The 24,280-nt window shown below is 43.9% G+C and overlaps 1 protein-coding gene across 1 annotated transcript in view; it reads right to left on the bottom strand.

The window, feature by feature from the left end:
* Nucleotides 1-23,132, bottom strand: part of LOC128449281 (G patch domain-containing protein 8) — a 53,890-nt gene extending 30,758 nt beyond the window's left edge. The window contains exons 1-3 of the mRNA XM_053432359.1: nucleotides 23,107-23,132; nucleotides 22,836-22,899; nucleotides 2,829-3,014 (exon numbers count right to left, since the gene is read on the bottom strand). Of these exons, the coding sequence (XP_053288334.1) occupies nucleotides 2,829-3,014; nucleotides 22,836-22,899; nucleotides 23,107-23,132 (276 nt within the window). The remainder of the gene's footprint in view (nucleotides 1-2,828; nucleotides 3,015-22,835; nucleotides 22,900-23,106) is intronic.
* Nucleotides 23,133-24,280: the final 1,148 nt, after the last annotated feature.

Raw genomic sequence — 24,280 nt, 5'->3', positions numbered from 1 at the left:
GAAAGTCTTACCAAGCATTTTACTGGAAACTATAATTGTTAATGCGACCGCCGTCAGTTTGCCCTTCAGTCCATTACCCTGAATGTGATATCTCAGGAACGACTTGAGGGGATTTCTTCAAATTTAGTATAAATATTCAGTTGGACTCAAGGATGAACAAATTACATTTTGGTGGTTAAACGGTCAAGGTCTTATGAACTTCTGTTGTTTTCATGACATGTGGCACAAACATTCACTTAGATTCAAGGATGGTCTGAATAGAATTTCGTGGTCAAAGGTCAAGGTAACAGTGACCTCACATCCCTTTAATGTGATATTAGGTCCTCATTTCATTGCATCTGGTACCATTCACCTTGAATCACTGATAAACTGATTACATTGCAGTGGTCAAATGTCCAGTTCATGGGGGCCTCAAAAAACGTATTTTTAGCCATTTCAATGTGATTTATCTGCTTGAGGGAATTTTTTGTAATAACCTATAACTTGGACAAAGATGTGGAGTTCAGAATGAAATAAAACAGAAAAGAAGAAAAGACTCAGATTTGGGAAGCTGGTATGAGTGGAAATATTTGCTTTAATTAAAAGATACTCAAATGATTTTTCAGAGGCAAGTTAACTTTCTGTTGATCAAATGAATTCACTGTTTGACTGAAGTTATTTGTTGGAAACTTGAGATACATAAAATGTATACTTAATGCTAGACTACAACTAGATTTCATGGTGCTGAAGAAGCACTGTGGTCCAATGCGCATCTCTAACTGTAACTGTAATGTTAGTTTGCCAGAGATGAAAAATGCAGATGTCCACTATCTATTAATTGACAAAGATTTTCTTCACGTAAATTCCTAAATAAACACATATCAGTGACTGCCTGAAAAGTAAGAAGACACACTCATTAGGCGGTGGTCTAGTGGCAGAAACTTGGACTATGGGCAGAGAAGGTCTCTGGTTCGTCTCTGGTTCGACTCCACGGAGAGACAACAAAAGACAAACCTGGATTGATCTGTCCAAAAATCCAAGAGTCTCCCTACCCTGTCTAGTGCCCCTGAGCAAGGCACCTTACTCCCCCAACATCTACTCCCCGAGCGCCGTACACGGCTGCTCACTGCTCTGTGTGTCCTGCACCAGATGGGTCAAAAGCAGAGATTAAATTTCCCTACCTGCATGAGTGTGCCTTTGCATGACTGTGCATGTGTTTGGGACGAATAAATGCATCTTATCTTATCTTATTAGTCACAAAAATGTCACAGTGTGCTGCATGTGGATCCAAATGAGACCTCCGATAGAAAAATAACGATTAATCTAAATTATGTAGATGTACAAGTTACATGTAATGAATGAGCAGCTAGACCGATGATTCTGATGATCACATTTAAAATGTGCTGATTTGCATAATTTGTAATAGAAATTAATGTACAGTATATGTATGTGAACACACTGTACTGTCTATTAACAGAATGTATGTTTTCTTATTTAATCTCTTAGCAAACTCAAATAATGTGTGTGTGACAGAAAGAGGGGGATATATATATATATATAGAGAGAGAGAGAGAGAGAGAGAGAGAGAGAGAGAGAGTGTGTGTTTATGAGTGAAAGCAAATCTTTTTAAGTAGGTATGTGAATATAAGTCTGAACATCATCTCTGTCACTGTGACTGTGCTCTGCTCAACACTCATTCCTGTCACATAGTGAGCGAGGGCCTAACATGACAGACTGGTAATGACTCAAGTATGCACACACGCACACACACACACCCACACGCACACGCACACGCACACGCACACACACACATACCAGCTGCTCCTTTCCTCCTTTCTCATCAAACTTGTCATCGACTCTGTCAGTTTGTCTCGTCTCACATTAAGAGCTCATGAATAATGTGTGATTACCAGAGACTTTCCCCAGCACCTCCTAAATCTACAACAAACGTCACCCTCATTAACAAAGTCCAAAATACGATGTACATATATGTACTGTCATTTTGTCTTTTTTACTTCTCTGCCCTCTCTCTCTCTCTCTCTCTCTCTCTCTCTCTCTCTCTCTCTCTCTCTCTCTCTCTTTCTATCAATCTATCCACACTCTCTCTTTCTCTGAAGTGCACACAAACTAAGAGCCCGTTTCGTGGCTCAAAAGAACCACGGGCACCAAGTAAAGGTCAGGCACTTATCCCACCAGGTTGGGCAGGTCAAATACACACACACACACACACAGACATAAAACACACACACAGACACACACAAACACACACACACACACACACACACACACACACACACACATACCTAACGAACACTCCCCAGGTAATTAGAGCTATTTTCGTCTCGGCAACTCATCTCCTTCTCAGAGCACTAATGTCATTTGATTCGTTTTAATTCCCAAAACCACGAGAGAGCAGCAGGCATGGAGGGACAATGGCTTCATGGTTGGATACTCACTTTATCCCCTGTTTAAAATATTCACATTTACTATCCTCTGCAAAAAAAAATCTCTCTTTTATGGTTCAGGGAAAAGAAAAGATAATCCCTTGCAGAAAAAAATCACATCCACCTCTGCCATCCACCTCCAGATGACAGTGCCTCTGGGTCTGTAAAGGTTTTTATCTACCCTGTTTACACACACATGCAAATACACTTTTTAACAGTGAGAACTTCATACAATAACACAAAAGACATTATTTGATCCTTAGCATGAACTAGTGCCAAGAAAAGGTGGGAAAAGGGAATCTAACTTCACTGAAACTCTCTCACAAGCTCCAGGACTATCACAACTACAAACACACACACACACACACACACACACACACACGCACACAAGACACGTTGTCCTACCGGTGAATCACTGGTAGCAGTTGGGCACAGTGGTCCTCTGAAGACCCCCTTTACGCGCCTGAAGTGTCCATTGCTCAGGTGCGTTGAGCTGATGACCAGGTAGTAACACGCGCTGCACGCCATCCCGGGGGCCTCTCGGGGTTTTGGGCCCATGGAGCGAGTTGCCTCAATGGCTTCAGGTCCTGGCTGGGTGTCGTCGGTGGTGTTCCGGAGTTCGCCAGATGAAGTGGGGCCACTCACGGATGTTGTTGCGCAGGTGAGAGCGCGCGGCCGGAGCAGGACGTCTCACTCCTGTCCTCTATTGGGAAGTCTGCGCATTAGGAGAGAGGAAATGATGAGGATGGCTCCGTGGGAGAAGTGTGAGAGACAGACAGAGACATACTGAGAGACAGTTGTATTAGACTGACCGCGCTCCACCGCTGGAGTCTGTGCTTGGCATGCTGTCGTCGGCCGGGCTTAAATAAATGAATGAGCGCCTGTAGAGCGCCAGAGGAAGAGAGGTATCCATCCAGTCCCAGCTCCCCCACTCCTCTCTCTCGCCCCCTCCTCTCTCTCTCTCTCTATCGCGCTCTCTTTCTCTTTCTGTCTGTTTCTTTTCCCCACTCCACCTGTCCAGTCTGCAAACTGTATGCAGCCTCAGCCAAGCAGCGGCAGCAGCAGCAACAGCCCAACTGGGGCTCTCATCAGCGAGGAGCAGAGAGGAGCAGACGCGCTCGCAGGTGCGCCTCAGCTCTCACGCACGTCGAGGAAGACAAGAAAGAGGAAAACATCTGACCCGGTTTAGTCTTTCTTCTCTGCTCCCTGTTTGATTGACACCCGGCTCGTGGGTGAGATTCCGCGGTGCGTGGTGCGCGGAGACGGTTCGATCCATCCAGAGCAGGGGGTCCTGTAGTTGTTATGATGAGGCTGCAGCGCAGGCGTGCTGAAGTGGCTCCGATTCTGCCTCAAGAAGGAAACACACACTCCCCCTCAACCCATCTCTCTGACTCTTTCTCTCTCTGTGTGTGTGTGTCTGTTCTCAGGAGCTGCACCCCCGGATTCCAATCTGCAGCCCGCCCGTGTCCGTGTGAGTCTGGGATCACTTGTGTCCGCGCGCTGTGCTTGAGTAACTCCGAATTGAAGTGTGGAGCCCCTCTCTCTCTCTCTCACACACACACACACACACACACACACACACACACACACACACACACACACACACACACTCCCCGCCCCCCTCCACTGCTGCCCCCGTCTCTTCTCTACCATTTCTATTTTCTCCTGTGTCTTCTTCCATCTCCTTATCTATTTTGGCTGGAGTCACGAGAAGGGAAAGGGTATGAACTTTATTTTGCAGGGTGTCTGACGAGTTTTACGAAGTGAAAACGTCTGCAAAGTGAGCCGCAGACATTATGTTTCTGTCTCCCTCTCTTGTCCCCTATGGTCCACCCTCACCCCTGTCTAACTCTGTCCCTCCTCCTCTTTTCGGCCATCGAAGTAAAAGGCCCACGCTTTTTTACAACAAGCTCTCGGTGTCATCGCTTGCTGATGATGTGGTCGCAGATAAAGGGGGTCTTTCTCCGGCTCGGCCTGTCATACTGGCCCCGCGCTCCGTCACAGAGCGCCTCGGAACCAGCTGCAGCTGAGCCCCACAGTCTGTCTCGGCGGCGCATGGCGCTGTTCACCGCCGCGGTGCTGAAACTATTAAGTCGCGAGCGCCCACTGGCACTGCGCGGCGCGTCATGCATATTCAACCCGGGATTAAGGTGCCTTTTGTCCGCAGACAGCTCGTCGTTTCAGAGGTAAACATAAAGTGGAAGGACACACAGGGCGCCGGGTCCGCTTTGCTCTCTGTCAGCTCCCTCCATCAAAGACATATATCCTTCATTTTATCATTTGTTTATGAGCTGAATCTGTATTTAAGTCAGGACACCCGTCACTTCGTGTCATGACGAAAAACATCTCAGCACAACCACCTGACTCTTAAAGGCTATTTATCCTACCACGTCAACAGGCTTTAGAGTCAGTGCAGCAGTGAATTCAGCTTTAAATACCCCCCTCCAGTGACTCAATCTAAGTAACATAAATCCAAAGTGCTGCTGATGTTTTTGATTCACAGGAAAGGAGGGGGCTTCAGCACAACTTTCTTTTATCGCATCTTTTATTCAACAAACACCCAAAGGACGAGCAGCAAACCTTTTATTTTTCCGCCCAAATTTCTGAGGCCACTGAACTTGATTCCACATCAAAAACAAAACGTGGCTGATCCTTGCGCTTTTGCAGCTTTTGCAAACATACTTCTTCCCAGCAACCTCCTACTCTTTGTGAAACATGTTGCTCCACTGCAACCTACACATTCCCTCATTCAGCAGTTCACCAAGTTTCTTCTGTCCAGTTGGTTCCTGCAGCTTTTCAGCCCTCCCAAACATCAGCCCTCTGTAGAACTGTGTTATTCCAAGCAGAGCTGGATTTTGGTTGTTGATCAGTTATGACTGAAAGAGAATGGGATTCTGCAGTTTTTTTTACCTGCATTAGAGGTTTGTTCCATGAGGAATATGTCATATTCATGCAGGGGTCTGTTTACACAGAAATCTTACATTATAAACTTTGTTTAAACAGACAACATTTTGGCTATTGGGGCAATGGTCGATTTATGTGCCGTAGAGAGTCAGAGTGCATCAAAATCAATGCAAGTGCATCGAACAGGCAAAGATCTGCTTCTGTGTGTGTTTTTCCATGTCTGTCCTTATATAATACTTATGCCAGCAACCCATTTTGGTTCATAGGAAGTGACCTCATGAACATGCTCCTGTGGTTGGTGTTGGGTAGGTGTGATTCCAGTGACTGTGTAATATAGATATGATATAAAATAATATATTGAAGAACAATCAACTCTATAGCCAAGAGCCAGTGGTCACATATTTTGAAACGGAGATATTTATTCATAACGTAACTTTTTATCAACAAATGAATCATTAAAAGTTCTTGAATACTGAATATCTAAATTATTCAATATTTCTTTGACTTAAATTTTGCTCCTGGTTAAGCTCATCGTGATTTTTGGTGATTTTGTATTTTTCCTTGAGTGTGTCGGTCTGCACTAACACAGGTACAACATTATTCCAGTCTCAGTGCTTTCTGCTAATCTCTGCAGGACGTTCTGCCAGCTCATTGTAACCCTGAGGCTCAACAGCATGTGTTTTTGTGGCTATTTTCACTGCGCTGATGAGGATCTGTGCCAATGGCCAGCATTATCACTTTGTTGGTTCCTAGATGAAACTCTAGTATCACCCAGCCGCTGTAATATCCTCCTGCAGCCACAGGCTTGAATCTCCACTGATCATATCTACAAACTCCCTAATGACAATAAAGGTTTCAGTGTGGAGACACAATCAGCGTGCTCAGGTCCACTCACACCTATGCCTAATCTATATGGATGAGCCCCAGAAACTTGTCGCGTATCAGTGATGGAAACATGTGTCTTTCTCAGCCACTTTGCCTCCTGGGAATACACTTCCCTCACTCAAGAAAAAGGAAACCAATTTCACGCAGGAAATTACCTCTATACCATCTTCCAGCAAAAGCTTTAGTTAATGTCTCATACACTTAAGCACTGCTAGGTAATGTATTTTCTAGGTCCTGGAGTGCAACTGAGAGCGAAACAGCGGCAGTAATGATGAATGCAGAAGACAGTGCCACAAACACTTAAAGCTTCTCTCTGGTGATTGAAAAAAGGTCCTTGGTATTTGTTAATAATGTTCTAATAATGTCAGGGATCAGAAAGCACCCAGCATGCAGGTGTGAGATGCAGCGATGCAGTGGGATTCGGCTCCCTCTGGCTGCACTGGGCGTAATCAGGGGGTTGAGTGGGTGGGGGTCTATTTGCACTGATCATCCACAAGAGGAAAACCGTTGTGTATATTTTAAACACTCTAATTCCCTGAAGTACCTCCCCTCTCCCTTGCTCTCTCCATGCTCCTGGTGCACTCATTACTGTTGAAAATGATGCAGTAATACTGAGAGGAGGAGGAGAAGGAGGAGGAGGAGGAGGGTGGGTGGATCTGATGGAGGCAGAGTCGGAGCAGGAGAGACAGATGGGAGGAGAGACAGGGAGAAAGAGAGAGAGAAAGAGAAAGAGAAAGAGAAAGAAGGCAAAAACCATGGTGGTATCCGTTTTCCCCAGCCGCTGCCTCTGGCTCTTTTTTCTCCTATCCTCTCTCCTTATAAGCCGGTGAAATATTACAGTTAGGTTTGGGTGCATATTGCTGTCTTCTATGCGGAGTGCATGAGATTGCTTATGAATGTATTATGATCCAGAAGTGGGTAAGTTTCTGTGTGTGAAAATAGATGTGTGCTTGTGCGCCTGTGGTGTGTCTGCGTGCGGGACAGAAGTGTGCTGCCTCCACAGACTCACCGTGGCATTACTGTGAAACTACTATGCAGAGAATGTGTGTGTAGGCAGATAAATATTCCTGCAAGAAGATTTTCTTTACTGCTAAAATAAACAAGCCCACAGAGTGAGAGAGAGAGACTTCTTTCATCAGATGAAGATAGCACGGTTCAAGGTAAATTGTGGCTCTTATTGCAAAACGGCATTAAATTTATGAACACAACACAACTGATCCATCATTTGACTCGAAGATACCATCAACTATGTAGGGTGCTGCTGTGTGTGTGTGAGTGTGAACATATGTTTGCAAATATAAATACAGTATGGGGCCAGTGAAATTAGGATTTACCACCCTAATATGTGCATTAGTCCATGCGTGCTGGTGAACATTGAGATTTATTGCTCATTGCGTTTGTGTCTCTGTGAGCATGAGTGCACTTGGACAGTTTTTGTGTGTGGATATTTACCCAGGGCTTTTCCCTTTGTGTGTGTGTGTGTGTGTGTGTGTGTGTGTGTGTGTGTGTGTGTGTGTGTGTGTGTGTGTGTGTGTGTGTGAGTGTGTTTGTGGACGTGCACCAGCGAGAATATAAAAATGCCAAGAACAGTTGTGTCTGCATATGTGTGAAGCCATGCACACATTGGTCCTGCGCTGCAGATTGATAGGAATGAAATATTCTGTAATCTAAATGTAAATGGAAGTGAAATTTACCGGTGGGTTCTATGTAATTACCAGTGCCACAATTTATTAGAGCTGTGTTTGTGTAAGGTGGAGGGAAAGAAAGAGAGAATATGGAAGACAAAGAGAAAGAGTGAGAGAGAGAGGATGGAGGGAGAAATAAAGAGAACAAATGGGGGAGTGTGCAGGGGCTATCAGAATGATAGAGTAAGAGAAGGGATGATTTATATTTAGTTATGGTTTAATGGTTGAGCACAGGCTTACTGTGAGGGGAGAGCGAATAGGAAATGGGAAGCTGGTCAAATCTGGTCAGAGGGCTCCACTGAGACAGAACCCAGAAGAATAAGAGTGGAATGGCCTCTCCTCTTAATGGGACTCTGCTCCGCATAAAGCTGAGACGAGCAGAAGGTAAAATATGGGACCAGGGCCAGATTTGAGCCTGTCAGAGCTGGCAGCCCGGCTTCGGATGCGGACTCGATCTCCTAGCCAGTGGTCAATTAGTCACTCTGTGGTAAAGCGTTCTGATGTGTCTCTGATATATGGGCAGTGTTTGAGTTGTGCTCTGTCCTGATGTGAACCCAGCTGGCCCTGCAGTTAAAGGGAAACGGTGTCATTGGCGCACACTGAGAAAGATAGGGATCATTAAGGTGGGCCGCTGCGCTAACACTATTAATGACGCTGCAGCTCACACTCATACATATGCAGAGAAGATGCGCATTTAAAAAATGTCTCTTTTAGATTTTCTGTGGATTTGTTTTTGCCTGAACGTGCCCCCAAACATCCCTTTGTCTCATTGCGATGGGGTAGATATTCAACATGAAGTTTCAATGCACTTCGACAGCAATTTATTTCAAATCCCTCCCTCTCCTCCTCCCTCAGTTGCCCCCTCTCCCTTCACTAGCCCTCTCCCCTCCCTTGGCGTGCTCCCTGGAAGCTAATCAGCATATATTCTGCAGCAGATGAAAGTAATGGGCCTTAGAGTTAGCACCAATGCTGGGATACACGACATCCCGTCCAGAATGGATGTGACCCAGTCCTAAGCGTGTGTGTGTGTGTGGGTGTGTGTGTGTGTGTGTGTGTGCTTGGGCACATGCTTATAAGTTTCCTGTTGTGTTTCCCTGCACTTGTGAACCTCTTGTTGTTCGGGTTCATGAGAGAACTATGTGTGCTTGCCGTGAACTTTCATCATATACTTCTTCAGCATTGTGATGCCTTGTTCCAAACGCCTTGCATTGGATCAGAAGAAGCCGCTGTGGCTGCGTGTCAGGAAGCATACAAATGTGATTTTCTTGTTTGTGACAGTAAAAAGTAGTTTGGAAAGGCAGTTAGCTTATTTATTGAAATATCACTGGGGCTGTGTAAATAATAGATAAGGTCTGCTGAAGGGGTCTCTGGCTCATCCCGGAGGACGAGAGGAAACGCACCCGGCCAATTTTTGTCAAACACAGGAGCACACTCGAGAGTCCTCTCATCTGCAGTTATTGTACTTCAAAGCAATGACAGTTGAGATTAAATATGGTGTTAGAGAGACCACAGGCTCCCCCTCCGTACATCAATAATCGGAGAGGAGGAGAACAGGAGAGAGGGGAGGAGAGGAAGAGGAGAGGATAGGAAGGAGAGAGGAGAATAGAGGAGAGGAGAGCCGTCATTGGTCCGAGCTGATTTTGAGAAGCCCTTATCTGGCGTGGCTTTGTGCCTCCTCTGCTCCTGGCCGCCAGCCACGCCAAGCAGCACCTAGCAGGGTCAGAGGGAGTGAGGTCACATGACTCATGTAGGCAGTTAAAAATCCACTTGGCAGCAAATAGCAAATTCACGACTGAAGGTCATCCATATATCACCTCACGGAGAGAGATAAGTGTGCGGCATGGGGCAGAAAGAGATAGAGAAGGGGAGAGGGGAGAGACAGGGGGTATAGGACGCAGATAAACATCTTCCATCTTTCACTCTATTGTTCCTTTTGAACAGGGCGAGAAGTGCGAGCGACGAAGAGAGCAGGATATAGGGCCCGTCTTTGTTCGCCGTAACATATAGCCCACCAGGAGAGCTTTATAGTGTTGTTCTTGTGCTTGCTCTTGAAAGCAGAGATGCCATGCAGATAAACAGCAGCTGCTCCTCCGTTCATTTCGTCCTCTCTTCCATCCAACAGCACACACACAGCCGCACACAATTCTTACTCTCGACAAAAGAGTCGTATTTCCCGGAGAATTGAGCACGGGGGGCGATTATCTCTGCCCCGGTGTGTGTGTGTCCTCCCAGTGGTGAACGCCTCCGGGGCCAGAGGACCGGTACAAGTGACCCGTCTGAGCCTGCTTTTAATCAAATCAGTCCCTTCAACTTCCTAATAGGCTGGCTTCCCAACGGTCGGGTCCACTGGGACTGTTGCTGCTTTTATCTGTTGTGTGGCTGTTTACTGATTAGGGGTCAGGTAGCTGCCGCACTTTCTGTGAAGAACCAAAGCTACATCGCAGCACATTACATCCAGCCTCACTGTGATTAATGTGCAGGGATATCCACTTTTGTGTTTATCCCATGCTCAAAACTGTGTGTGTGTGTGTGTGTGTGGGGAGGGGGGGGGGGGAGTGTTTAATGTGCTTGGCTTGGTCTATCAGCTAGACTTTAATCTAATCTGGTAGCCAGGCCTGCCACGGTGACCTGTAATGATTTAGAGCTGACCTCAGCTCTCTAACTCAATATACTCTTTCTCAGTCAGCTGCAGCATGCATGTGTGTGTGTGTGTGTGTGTGTGTGTGAGAGAGAGAGAGCTTGCATGTTTGTCAATACAAGCATATATACAAGCTTGTCAATACAAGCATATTAACATATAGACAGTGAATATGTGTGTGTGTGTGTGTGTGTGTGTGTGTGTGTGTGTGTGTGTGTGTGTGTGTGTGTGTGTGTGTGTGTGTGTGTGTGTGTGTGTGTGTCTTGATGCCACCTTGACTTCACACCCCTGCACATTCACAGTTTGACCCCCTCATCCACACACACATCCACACACACGGTTTTGTCACCATACCTGTCTGTGTTTCTCTCTCTTTCTTCTTCTCTTTGACCTTCAGTCTGAGTTTATGGGAGTGACGTCCAATCCTATAAACGCCCCCCTCCCTCCACCCACCACCCACCCAATACACACACACACACACACACACACACACACAGACACAATGGTTATTGGATTCATAACTTGGGGACTCCTATCCTCCTGCTCTCTGCAAGATGAGAGGTGTTCAAATGAAATTCTCCCACAGAAAAGCTCTGCTCTTACCTGGGATTTACAGAAGCTCTCTCTCTCTCTAGCTCTCACGCACACATGTACACACACACACACACACACACACACACACACACACACACACACACACACACACATATAAATGCACCCCCAATACTTGAGGAGGCTGTACACTAAAAGATAAAGGAAGAGAGTGAAAAATGAGCAGAGTGAGCGAATGAAAGTCAGAGAGACAGAGAGGGATCATACTGGGGTTTACACTGGGAATGGTGGCTGGATGACAGGAAGGAGAAGAGGAGCTATGAAAGTACTCAACGAGACATGGGGAGAGCTGAGCTCCAGACTAAATTGATCCGTCTATCTCTGAGGCTGAGGAGAGGCGGGGGACGTAAACAGAAGTGGTCAGTGGATTTAGAGGAAGAAAGAGAGGGGAAATTAAGTTAAAAAGGGAAGTAAGCAAAAATAAAAGCAATAGAGAAGTCAAGCTGTTTCCATGGCAGGAATGATTCATGCTTGATGTCCACTTAGTACAGGAACTTTCAATCAGTCACATGATCTTCATAATATGAATGAAGAGGCTTTTTTGCGGCCTATTTAAGAACTTCGTAATCAATTTTAACTAAGATGTTGTTCATAAAAATGTTATTCCTGACCTTGTGTGTAGCATGTTATGTATGCTAACTATGAGGGCCATTTTGCAACAGTTCGTGAAGGTGACACAATGACAGTAAAGTCAAAATCAAACTTGTGTACCAACAATTGCATTTATATAAACTTATTGTACATACTTTTTTAGAAGGTGTTAGACATTTGTGGACATCCCCTGAGATTTACATTCATCACATATGCTTACAATAGTGTTTTAATTCTGCTCCTCCATAAAGTCATTTTTCTATTAGTATTTCTGTAAATAAGACTTCCACTGGCTGTGTGTCCATCCTTGAATAGGGATCACTCCTCCGCTGCTCCTCCTGAAGTTTCTTCCTTCATTTCACTGTCAAAAGGATTTTTGTGCAAGGTTTTTGCGTTTATGAATTAAGGATAACGTTTGTCTGATGCTGCTCAGCTTGTAAAACCCTTTGAGGCAAATGTGGAGTTCATGATTTACAACGATGTAACACTACCTGAGAAACAGAACACATTATTTGCAGGAGTCATGTCAGTATCTAAAATCTAAAACCTGTATCCGTCATTTAAACTGAGGGAAAAAAACAAGTTGCTTTAATTAATTTCTTCAGTTTATTGCTCCAGTTTAAGTGTCTGTAAAAATGATGTATTATTTTTCATAGAGGTGGAATGTTCCACTCACACAATGAGACAAATAAAGAATCTTTAATGAAAGAATGAAAAAATCTCAGTGCAACATAATAAATCAGAGAAAAACAACAGGATGTGAAGTTAACCCTGAACAACCCGATATGCACACAGATGTTGTAAACTTAAATCCGTCTGAAACCTTATATTTACACAATTTTATATCAGCCTATTAGATGAAATGCAAAGATATGACACCTTTTCTGCAGTAACATTCAAACAGACTCAGATTTTTGCAGAAATATAAATAACAGCGTTGCCGTAATAACAACAGTGCAATGAATAAATAGAGTAACTACTCCCCTGAGGCCCATGCTTTGGTTATATTGAGACCCCCGATAACACAGTGAACCTCTCAATTCTCAGCCTGAGGCAATTAAACTACACCCGTGATTGCTCCAATAAAATACCCCGTGTCTCTAACAGGCCCTCGTCTCAAGCACACTCATTATGTGTGAAAGAGATTTCTGTTGATTAGGTACTTTTGAAATGTGAATAAAAAAAAAAAACTCGCACTTGGATGAATCCTGTGAATGATTTCATAAAGTCTCTATTTTAATTATGTCACAGTGGGGAAAACAGATGAGGTCTCCCTGGTCCTCTTGCTCTCCCATGCTATCAGTCCATCTTTTAATTATCCACCACTCCTGTAAGGAAAGCGGGGCGGGTTGTGTGGAAAGGCAGAGATAGCTCATGTTCCCTCATCGACTGTCTGCTCCCAGTATATGATGATTTGATGATTGTGCCCGCGCTTTCTTTCTATCCCTTAGACTCCACACACTCGTATTCTCTCCTTCTTTCACGTGTTTAATATTGCAGCAGATGATTCATCCATGTCATTTTATAAGAGCCTTTTAAACCCCTCGTCTCCTTTACGCCTCCTACAATGTCGGTAAATACCTAAAAAAAAGAGAGAATAACCCTGACCTGAAACTTTGACATTAGGTTTTTTTGTCTTCATGTGTTACAATGTGAGAAAATACCAGCCTTCACAAAGAAAGGGAAAAAAACACCAATATGGACACATGAAGAATGTCAAGCACACCTTCAAAATGCAATCTGCAGACGGGAGAATCTGTGTTACAATGATACACTGAAGGAAAGCATTATGAAATGTGTGATGAATCACTCTCTGTGGCTCGGTATTCATCTTGAACTATAGGCCAGTGCAGCTTGTGCCCCTGTGAAAGGAGAAGACCTGCATTGTTAAGGTGTGGTGAAGCAAAACCAGACCAGTGTTCTTTTTTTTTATATATATATATCTGAATAGGATTAAGACTTCTCTACATTACAGAGGAACATTTTTTATTGTAAACCTCTGAAAGAATTCCCCCTTCTAGTGAATAAAGGTTTTCCTTTACATTCAAATGCAAAACGAAAATCAGTAATAAGACATATACGACTATATTGACTCATTCAATTTACATCACGTCATCATTGTGACATTGCAGTTTATGTGCAGATAAGATAGTGGTTATCACTGTCACCTCACAGCAAGAGTGATCATGGCTCAAACTCCAGCCCGTCTGTGGATTGTTTCTGTTTTTCTCCGACTTCAATAAAGTTGATTGAGACCAGGTCGCCTTTTGTAAGTTTTATTGAAGCCTTTGCAAAGGGGTCAAACGTTCAGCTGGAGTCTGAGCTGAAAGACAAAAGGAAACATATGTTTTTAAAAAATAATTATGCCGTGTTATTTCAGCCTGGGCACATCCACCCACACTCACAGGCACACACACACGCACATACTAGTGGTGAAAAGGTGATAACACAGAGCTAGCTCAAACTGGTACATTTGGGGCAAACTGTTTTCTCCCAGTTCAGCTATATGAGGTGATCCTCTGCACAGCATCTTCTTGGATACATTCGGTCCGTCTGTCCGACACAAAGAGGATACTAACAGGCAAAGGAATGTGAGGCAGATAAGGTCAAGTTTCGGATCACAGAAAACTGTGGTTTTTCATTTGAGTGAACCCATTAAAAATAAGCTCCCATGACATTGTGTGGCAGCTGCAGCTGTACACACAACCCCCAGAGGATATGTGCTCTAGAAAAGGGATGGATGAAATATACTGTCAACAAGGATGACTATGGGCTAAACAAAAAGAAGGAAGAATTGACAGATTATACAGATATCGAGAGAAAAGTGATATTATACAAGTCAAGTAAGTTTCAGGAGGTACTTTAATTTAAGTAAGATGCAATTCAATCACGGACATTTAAATCATTCTGTGTCTCATTCTTATAGATCACATTAAAATTAATCTAGAAGGGTCCGAAATTATAGCCGTTACTATGCAATTGGATTTAAATTGAATCTCCTAATGATGCTCATATTTAAAAAAAGATTTCAATGACTGATGCATGTGTCATATTTTATGTTCAAATCTTTATATATATATAACTCTGACCCTGAAAGGTGTGGTTCAATACGTCTTATATAGAGTGTGTATATTATAGATAATACATACTGTGAGCCTCTTAGGTCTCCCTCATGTGCACATTACTGTGGTGTTTCTGTCTGCTGCTTGAGCTTAACTTTCATAAATACATAAAACTCAACTTTATTTCACCCTTTAATTCAGTGTGAGGCTGTTTTCTAAATACTCATTTATGTCTTATTCAGAAGGTGATGTGCCGCATGTTTGGCACTTGGCCTTCCTCCAGTGTGCCATGACAAGAGGCTTTTCAGAAACTCCACAAGGCATTGAGCTCGCTGCTGTGTGAGTTTAGCGGTGTGCGTTTGAGCAAATGTGTGTTTGTGCGCGCACATATGTGCTTCCCTGTTTACCGTAATCTCTAATCTATAATTAATCATTGTCACTGTCCCAGAATCTGGGCTTTTTGTCTTGCAAATGTGAAATCCCTGCTCTGCCATCTCTCTCTCCATTCATCTCACTCTCTCCATTCCTCTCTCTCTCTCTCTCTCTCTCTCTCTCTCTCTCTCTCTCTCTCTCTCTCTCTCTCTCTCTCTCTCTCTCTCTCTCTCTCTTCATATTGTCCCCATGGGGTGTGTCTATTTTAGGAACCTGATGTTCTCTGACAGCTTTCACACATTCCTCCATGGCATTAATGTAGAGCGAAGGAGACACACACACACACACACACCCACACACCACACACCTATATAAAGGAATATTGAGTGTCTTTAATGTTAACGTCCACACACGGTCCTCAGGACATGTCAACTGCTTTTGGGTAAACCGGCCTAAGCACAGACACAATGAAACACAAACACAATGCAGAAGATCTAGCAACAGGCGCAGTGTGTTACTGCAAACAATACAAAGTATTTCCCGATATGAAGCAGCACGATACAACTCTCCTCAATAGGAGTTATCATGATACGTTACAATATGTGACACTAACACAATGCATGTTCTTATCTGTTTAGTATTGAGTGCAGTCAGACGTTCTCTCGGGGGGCTGCCAGCCATGATGAAATGCTATCATGTCACAGTTTCTGTCATAACTTGTCAAGGAAGATCATGACCGGCTTCAGACATGACACGGAGAGAGGGGCAACAGCCTCCTTAGGCTTCTGCACAGTGTGTGTTTGCAACAGGTAGTTCTTCTTCCGAATCCTGGCACAGAAACACACTCATTTGTGTAGTAACACACACAAACCAAGACTGAGGAGTGCGAATGACACTTAAATGTCAATTTATAGCCCAGGAAGTCAGAGACTAATTACACTCGTCTGCTGATACAAAGGCGTTCCGTTGGCTTTTCCCCTTGAATCTCCATGGCTACCTGACAGGATACGTGACCTGGACAAAGGCGGAGGGATTAGTGTCCTCAGTGACGCAGAGACACACACGCACAAGCACACGCACGCACACACACACACACACACACACACACACACACACACACACACACACAAACACACACTTCTCACCAAGATACTGTGTATAATCATCCGTATATCTTGTCGTCGTCAATCCTCAACAAATTCTATGAGTGTTTTATTTTTCATGTCCTCAAACTTAAGTCGCCAAAGCAGTTGAAGTCGTACCAATGAATTTTGGAGGAAACACAATCTTCGTTTCAAGGACTGATTGAAAAGTCAGAAATTTGCGTGTGTGTGTGTCTGTGTGCTTGTGTCTATAAGTGCAGCTGGAGTGTGTTCTGCTGAGTACAGAGGTCATCAACAAGGGTATTCAGAGTAATTATACAGTTTCTCTTGTGCAAGCCAATCAGAAAAGACCATGGCTGACCCGTGACAGGTCAGAGTTCCCTGCTCTCAGAGTGGTCACACAGCAATTAACCTACACATACTGTACAAACTGTCTCTGCTCCTTACTCTCCTACACACACGCACTCACACATGCACACACATGAATCTGCAGCTAATGCAAATTTGAACGCGTGTTTCCCTCTCGGCTCCTTTTCTGTCTGAACCCCTCTTGATAGGTCAGTCATTTGCACAATGAAGTGAACAGAAGATAGGGGATGGACTTTATAGAATTTAATGTAAACCTATAGTTCCATGCATACATTCCCTGCATTCTCTCTCTTTCTGTTTCTCTTTCACACACAAACGCACACACACACAGACACGCACAAACAAACACACACACACACAGAGGAGCACGGTGCATCTCCCAGCGTGTGATTTTCACCTGTTCTTGCAGACACCTGCCGTTTCAGGTTTGCATGTGCTGCGTTTTTTTCCACCCGGCTCCCGAGCAAGGACGCAGCCTGCCATGACACACACATTCTCACAACCACAGACGCACACACCAACACATCCACACGCATCGTTAATGCTTGACTTCTCTAACAAGTAATTGCCGCAAGTCATTAATTATTTGTGCTCCCTTCAAAATAAAATGTTTCCCGTATGACAAGGACATACGCCAGCATAGTATCTCTCACTCTTTCTGTCACACTATCTCTTTATCTCAGGTTTACAGATCAACACATTTTCATGCAAGCAAGCACGCGCACGCACACACACACGCACACACTGAAAGCCAGCTGTATTTCAAAAGCAGTTCATTTATGGTTGATTAATCCTTGACCAACTGCAAGTCTCTACCGGTTAAAAACATCATAATTCTTGTTTATATATATATTTAGCAATTTAAGAAGCAGCCATCCCTCCATGAAACCTTGCACTTCTTTTTAAAGACTCACAATCAGGCGTTCATATGAAGTACATGTTGTACATGCTGCAGTGAAGGGCAATGCTTCACAATGGACAAATCTTAGTCCACCGTCCTTACACACACTTAAAGACATTCAGAAGGAAAAAAGACACAATGAAACCGCCGATAGTCTGTGTTAATAGCAGCCCTTGCGGTATATGAATATTAGATATTGCAGCCAATCATCATTTTGTATTTATTCATTTATCTGCTAAATGTCTGTTTCTTATCGCTGCTAGGAAGCCATCTGCTGTTTGGAAACACCATGCTGAATGAAAGCGTAGAAATGTTCGGCACAATAGAGCATAATAGAATCACATTGAAGGGCGAACAGGAGTAAAGCTTTAACAGACGTACAGATTAGTGCAGGAGACAATGAATAATTCTCTTCCTCTATTAAAAAACATACATGGGACAGAAGAATGCGTGAGAATCCGATGTGTCTTATCGGCGCCGACAGTGTGTACGGTTGTATTTTCCACAGAAGAATACGAGAGAGCGGAAACACCGGATTGTTCTGAATTTCTTGGAATGGTTTTTTTCTGCAATTGTGGAGAAATTTAAGAAACAAAGCTCCTACATTACCATCACAATACACTTCAGTTTAAAGCAAATCCCTGGAAATCATGTTTCCCTCCGAATAAGCACATTGAGACTCGCGACACAGAGGGTGGTCAGACAAACAGACAACACTTACTAACACACAGACACACAGACACACAGACACATACTTAATAATACACAGACAGGTTGTGCTGGTAGATAGAATGAACCAGCAAAAGACAGTTAAAAAAATATTTTATGAGACCAAACATGTCTCAAGTGGTTTAATCAAATTCTGTGGGGTTCAATCTCTAATACGTGTTATCTCTATATCTATAAATCTATTGCAGTGGTTTGTTTGAAATCACCACAAAACATAGTTTTATTTGTGTAAGGAGAGTTTGCTCCGATAGTATCAACATCAAACTGACTGACTGTCGCTCATATGAAACAACCCACAGTCAGTTAGATCACATGCATAATTCATGTGTTCATATTACTTCATGTATTCTCAAAACCTGAGGTAAATTTCAGATCAGGCAAAGCCACCGTCACCGGAGCTCAGCTAAGATTTGCAGTCATTTCTGGGGCCATTATAACAGTTTATAACAATAGAAAATAAAACAAACTAACTGTATTGTCTTTGAATGTCCTCCAGATCTACAGAGATAAGCGTTTTCTGATCTGATGCCATGTTTGAGTGAAAATTACCAGTTCAAAGGGACGTTTGTTGTCATAGCTGCAAGAATAACCACGTCCCCCAGGTTGGCAGAAGATGAAATCAAACCAACGTCTTTTCATCACAACCTACTCACCATGCATCATCACTACAATAATGTCACATGATGTCTTTCTTTACTTCCAATGGAGGAAGAGTCATAATACCTACGACACAGCTTTGAAAGTCTCTTCTGACTGGTGCTCATCCTGCAACATGACAGAAGGCTGGCTCTTATATCGCTGAATGGATTCCTTGTTTAAAGCGTTTATCTAAAGACTTGATTTGGACTCAAGTACACGGTACGAGGACCACATTGAAACTGCAATGATTTACATTCTGTTTTATTTGTTATTCTTAATTAAACGTTATTACAAATTTGTGGAGCTTAATGTGCTCAGAAACCTGTGTTAGGGTGACATTATTGTGCATAGACTGTGGATGACGCATGTCCACTTCCTCCCACTAACCAGAAAAGAAGCCAAGATATCCCACAAACGAACGATGCCATCTGCATCAATGGCGTCATCTGGTGCCAGATTCTGAACGGTAGCCACCGGGGCCCTGAGTGGTGGAATCAAGATGACTGGACACACATCCGTGTGATAAGATCTACCTAAAATGACAGAAACACCCTTTGACAAAAACACTTTTTTTATTGTGTATTGCCCACGTGTCATCTGCTTAATTGAGGAGGTGGGGTTTATGATCTATACTGTAGCCAACCACTTGGGGGAGGGGATTGAGACAATTTGGCATCACTGATGAGGAGCTGTCAAATCGTCCATCTTTATATACAGATGCATGAGTGTGTTAAAATGACTTGAGAACACCCCCTACAAATCATCCACCAAAGTAGCCCTTGTGTTGCATTTCACCTTGAAGTATGAGAATCGTCTAGCGCCCCGAGATGCTCGATGGTGCGAGGCCCCGATCGACGCTGCTCGCAGCTTTAATTAACATTTAAAACTGCAGAGTGCAAAATTAGGCCACTACGGTTTAAGCAGAACCTCATTCGTTGTGATCAGATACAGAGAGAGATATGGAGACTGACGTGACAGACAAGGCCTCAATTAAACGTGGTTACCGTGCTGCTGATCTAACGGGCCTGCTGGCTCATAATTATTTTTCTTCAATCATTGAATCCCAGAAGGCAGTCGCAAGTGGAATGAGAACAAATGGCGGCCCCGCTTGTTAGCAGGATGTTTTTCCCCTTGTTAACTATAGATTTGGTGCAAAGAAATGTACATAGAAACAACTATTTACCTCATCACCATTAATCACCACACTGCTCATTAAATTTGTGCAAATTACATGCTGCGCTAGCCTGCTCTCTTCTTCCCTCATCCCTCCCGTAGTAAAAATACAGCTCAGGGAAATTGCGCCCCTGATGAATATGAGGTTTTCATCCTTATAGAATTAGATTTCTGTGTCAGCTCTTTCCTACCTTGTCAGCTCTTTCACTCGACTGGAGGTATGGCTGAGGAGATGAGGCGAGAAATTCTTTAGGCCTATTTCAGCCTCATAATGGGCTGCCGATTCCCCTGCAGCCGGCGAGGGAGCTGTGCGGACGCATGCTATTTGCAGACCACATCTGTTTGCGGGAGATATCATTATGTAGACAGACACGGATACATGGGAGATTTGAATCTCAGCTCTCGGAGCAGCCACAATGACTCTGAGCAGCGTCATCTATCTTCGATCATACAAACAGTGGCACAAGGTGGACGAGTGAAAGGAAGAAGTTGGATGAGGCCAGAGAGATTATCAAAGCTTGTTTTCCAAGGATGGGATGAGACAATCCAAAAGCAAGCATTGTCTTTGTGGAGATATTTTCAAAGTGTCACAGTCCCCTGGGTCGTTGAAAAGGCTGAATTCTGAAATAAGCGATGTGTGACGAAATCTGCAGTTTCATGCGGCTCCTCCCTCCCTCTGATTCCTGCCGCTTGGCTTGCCAGATAAGATTCTGAACATCAAACGTGCAGTCACTGCTCATCCCGTAACGGCAGAGATAGAGGACGAGGCTCTCTGAGTTCGGGAGATGTTTCTTTATGGTACGTAGCCCCGCTGCGGAGATGGTGATAATGCGACAATGTCGCACACACACATTCAATGTCAGTAACAACGCACAAAGGCGATGACACACATTGGAAGTCACACAAACATAACTAATAGAAGAACATCCAGAGATGCATGTGCACATGAGCATATGAATGTGTTTATCTCATCAGCCCTAGAGCAGCAATTTCCGTCAAACAATCTGCAGAAATAGGTTTCACTTTCATCCAAACTGCCTCTGATTCTTCTTAAACCTATTCCGAGTGTTTCATAATGAGCATCCCAAGCGTGGCTGTCTGGAAAGCTGCTAATGGAATATTTATAGAATAATTCTGGGAATTCTTGGTTATAACAAGAATCCTTGTTGAATTGAGGCAGAATCTCTGCCTCTCTACTCTGTGTCTCGTATCGTGTGTCTCTCTTTTGGGGTCCTCTCTCTGTTATTCTCTCTGTTTTATCTTTGTGGCTCAGTGTACATACAATTTCTTTCTCTGTGCCTCCACACCTATATTTCTATCTAGTGCTCAACCTCAATCTTAACCTCATACCTAATGCATTGCGATAGAAGCTATGATAGAAATCCCTCAGAACTCATCCATCCTGCAGGCTTCTTTTTGTCCGTTGAAGCGGGATGGATCTGGGTACAATATGCATGCTGTATCCGTCTTTATTAAACATGCCTCGTATCATTCTGAGCCTTCTGACAGCTGGAAACAGCTGGAAACAGCTGGAAACTCCCAAATAATTCCGTTTGGGAATAGAGCCGCGGCAACACAGCACTTCACTCCTGCTTGCAGTGCATGCAGTACAGGGTTGTCAGCAATAGTTGCAAATGAGAATTCTGCATTTTTGTTCACAAAGCTTGCAGAATAAATGTTTAATGTTCTCTTTGGCATGTACCATCTCCGGTAATGAACTGCAGGCTGATACAATTTCTAAAATGAGCCGTAAACTGCAACTTCATCCTGGCGTTTCTAAAGTGGTGCTTCAGCGTGCGTTTTGGTTAACATGTCCCAGAGCACGTAACAGTGATATGTCGCAAGATTTTTTCATATAATCCAAAATTATTCACATGGTTCGAACTCCTCACTTTACTTTCCAGGTTAACCGTCAACGACTCAGGTCTGGAACAACCTATTACAGGTGTCTGTGTGTGTGTGTGAGTGTGTGTGTGTGTGTGTGTGTGTGTGTGTGTGTGTGTGTATGTGTGTGTGTGTGTGTGTGTGTGTGTGTGCGTCATGCTCCATTTGGAGACAAATTTTCGACTGCACACCAGCCGAATTCTGCCCCTCAGGCGATGTCTCGTCCCGGGCAGTGCATCGCCCTCAACAAGCTCCAGCAGTCAAATGAATTTGTTGATTTTAGGTAATGGCTTCATTTATAGTTTGACATGTGATGGTGTCAGTTGAGGTTTTAATCCTCAAAACTCTTTTTTTTATTAACAACAGATTGTTGTCTAAATGGTTTAGGTATTTGCTTGCTTGTATGGTCAGATACTTTCCTCAGGAATGGTTTGAGGGCAAAAATACACTGAATACTGGACTTGCATATATCAAGTGGACAGAATCATAACTTCATATGAGTGCTTACTTTGCGGCATGCCAACCTACTGTACAGCACTGTTTCATAATGCATCTTCCATACATTTCATAGTGTAATAATATGAAATTATACTCTTGAGCTGGTTGCACTTCAGCTAAGTAGCAGGAAAATCAAGTAATGCAGTTTTTAAGGATTCTATAAAAGGGATTCAAGGAAACAATGAACATTTGATGCAGATGACTAAAGCTGATGTGTCTCTCTGTCAAGGATCAGCAGCCTCCATTTGAAGCCACATTTAAATTCACAAAATCTGGCTTTTTAATTGGATCTGCACCCAAACTGCATACAGATATCAGTGCCCAAAACATGCCTGATATTTAAATATTTGATAGTTTCCTTCCTCACCCTGATTCCTATCTGCGTCCTTCCACCCAGTTCAATGGTTCTGTCCATTGTTTTTTGTGTAATCCTGCAAACAAACAGGCAGACAAACACCTAAAAACACAACTCACATGGTGGAGGTAACGCTGTGGCCTGGTGAATCTTTATCCAACAGTTTATTTCAGTGCACTTCAGACAGATTCACCAGTTGCAGCTTGACGGGTGTCTACTGCCCCCGGTGGTTTATGCATGTCTCATTTCATTTCAGTTAGGAACTTCAATCACCAGAACTCACCTGTTGTCTTTCCCCAGGAACCACATGTGACACCAAATCAACCAGGACTGAAATCTCAAGAGCTACCTGGAACAAGGTTTCAGGAGGGAAAAATGTGCCCTGAAAAAAGTGCTCAGCCTTGAATGTGTCCAAGTGAACTTAAGCGTAAAGGTGAGGAGGGGGGGGTCTTTGTTAAACAGACAGACAGAGGACATGACCCCGGTGACATCATTGGATCTGGCTTCAGCTGAATTTACCCAGTGTACTCAATAGCTGTTAATTTAGACATAGATTGGAAATGAGAGGTGGGACAGCACTGGGGACGTGGAGAAGGAGTGTGAGGAGGACAAAGGAGAAAGAAAGGCAAACACCGGAGGAGGGCACCGAGTGAAATGAGGATGGAGGGCAGTTGAGCGAGAGAGAGAACGAGAGGAGCAGAAGAAAAGAGAGATGTCCGGGAGGCAGAGCAAGTAAATGAGTCATCTGAGTGGATCTGCTATCAGGGCCTATTCTAACAACACCACAAGTGAATGGATGCCTTAAAGGTTAGGCATAAAATGACTTCTCATTCTGCTGCGATATCCCCCAAGGTAGACATTAATGCTTTAGTTATGGACTTGAGTGTAAAAGCTCCTGAGGTGACGTGTTGCCTGTCTGCCATAAACATCACAGTCCATGTATATCTACATTGTGATTCCGACGAGGCATAGTTTGTGGTGAGAGGAGTATTTCGGTGCAAATGGTCGGTAAAGTTGATGTGATGCTACGTGTCATTCCTACAGCCAGGTAGTCACCCTGTCCGCACAGCCAGCTCCCCGGGTGCTGCAGGTCACAGCTGAGACTCTGTTCAGCTCCGATCCCCCTGACCCAATTCAGTGCACACACAAACACACACACACACACACACACACACACACACACACACACACACACACACACACACACACCAAAGAAGACGTGTTTTCATAAAGCGGAACGGCAGCCAGATTCAAAACACCTACATGTGTGTCAAGCTTCGTTTCTGCTCTGTTGAGTCTGTCTCCGTCACAACTTTGCAGATGTTTTAGCCATGAGGACATGAGCTCTAAATCTGCACAAATTCTCTTCCTAGTCGTCTGGTTGGAACAGTGGGTTTTGAAATGATAATGAATCTGTGGGCCTGTTTCTCCCACGTGGCACCATGTCTAGGGTGGAA

Source organism: Pleuronectes platessa, chromosome 10 (genome assembly GCF_947347685.1).
Source record: "Pleuronectes platessa chromosome 10, fPlePla1.1, whole genome shotgun sequence".
Taxonomy (NCBI): domain Eukaryota; kingdom Metazoa; phylum Chordata; class Actinopteri; order Pleuronectiformes; family Pleuronectidae; genus Pleuronectes; species Pleuronectes platessa.
Note: the sequence above shows the minus strand (reverse complement) of the source record. Positions and strands in the feature narration are given on the sequence as shown.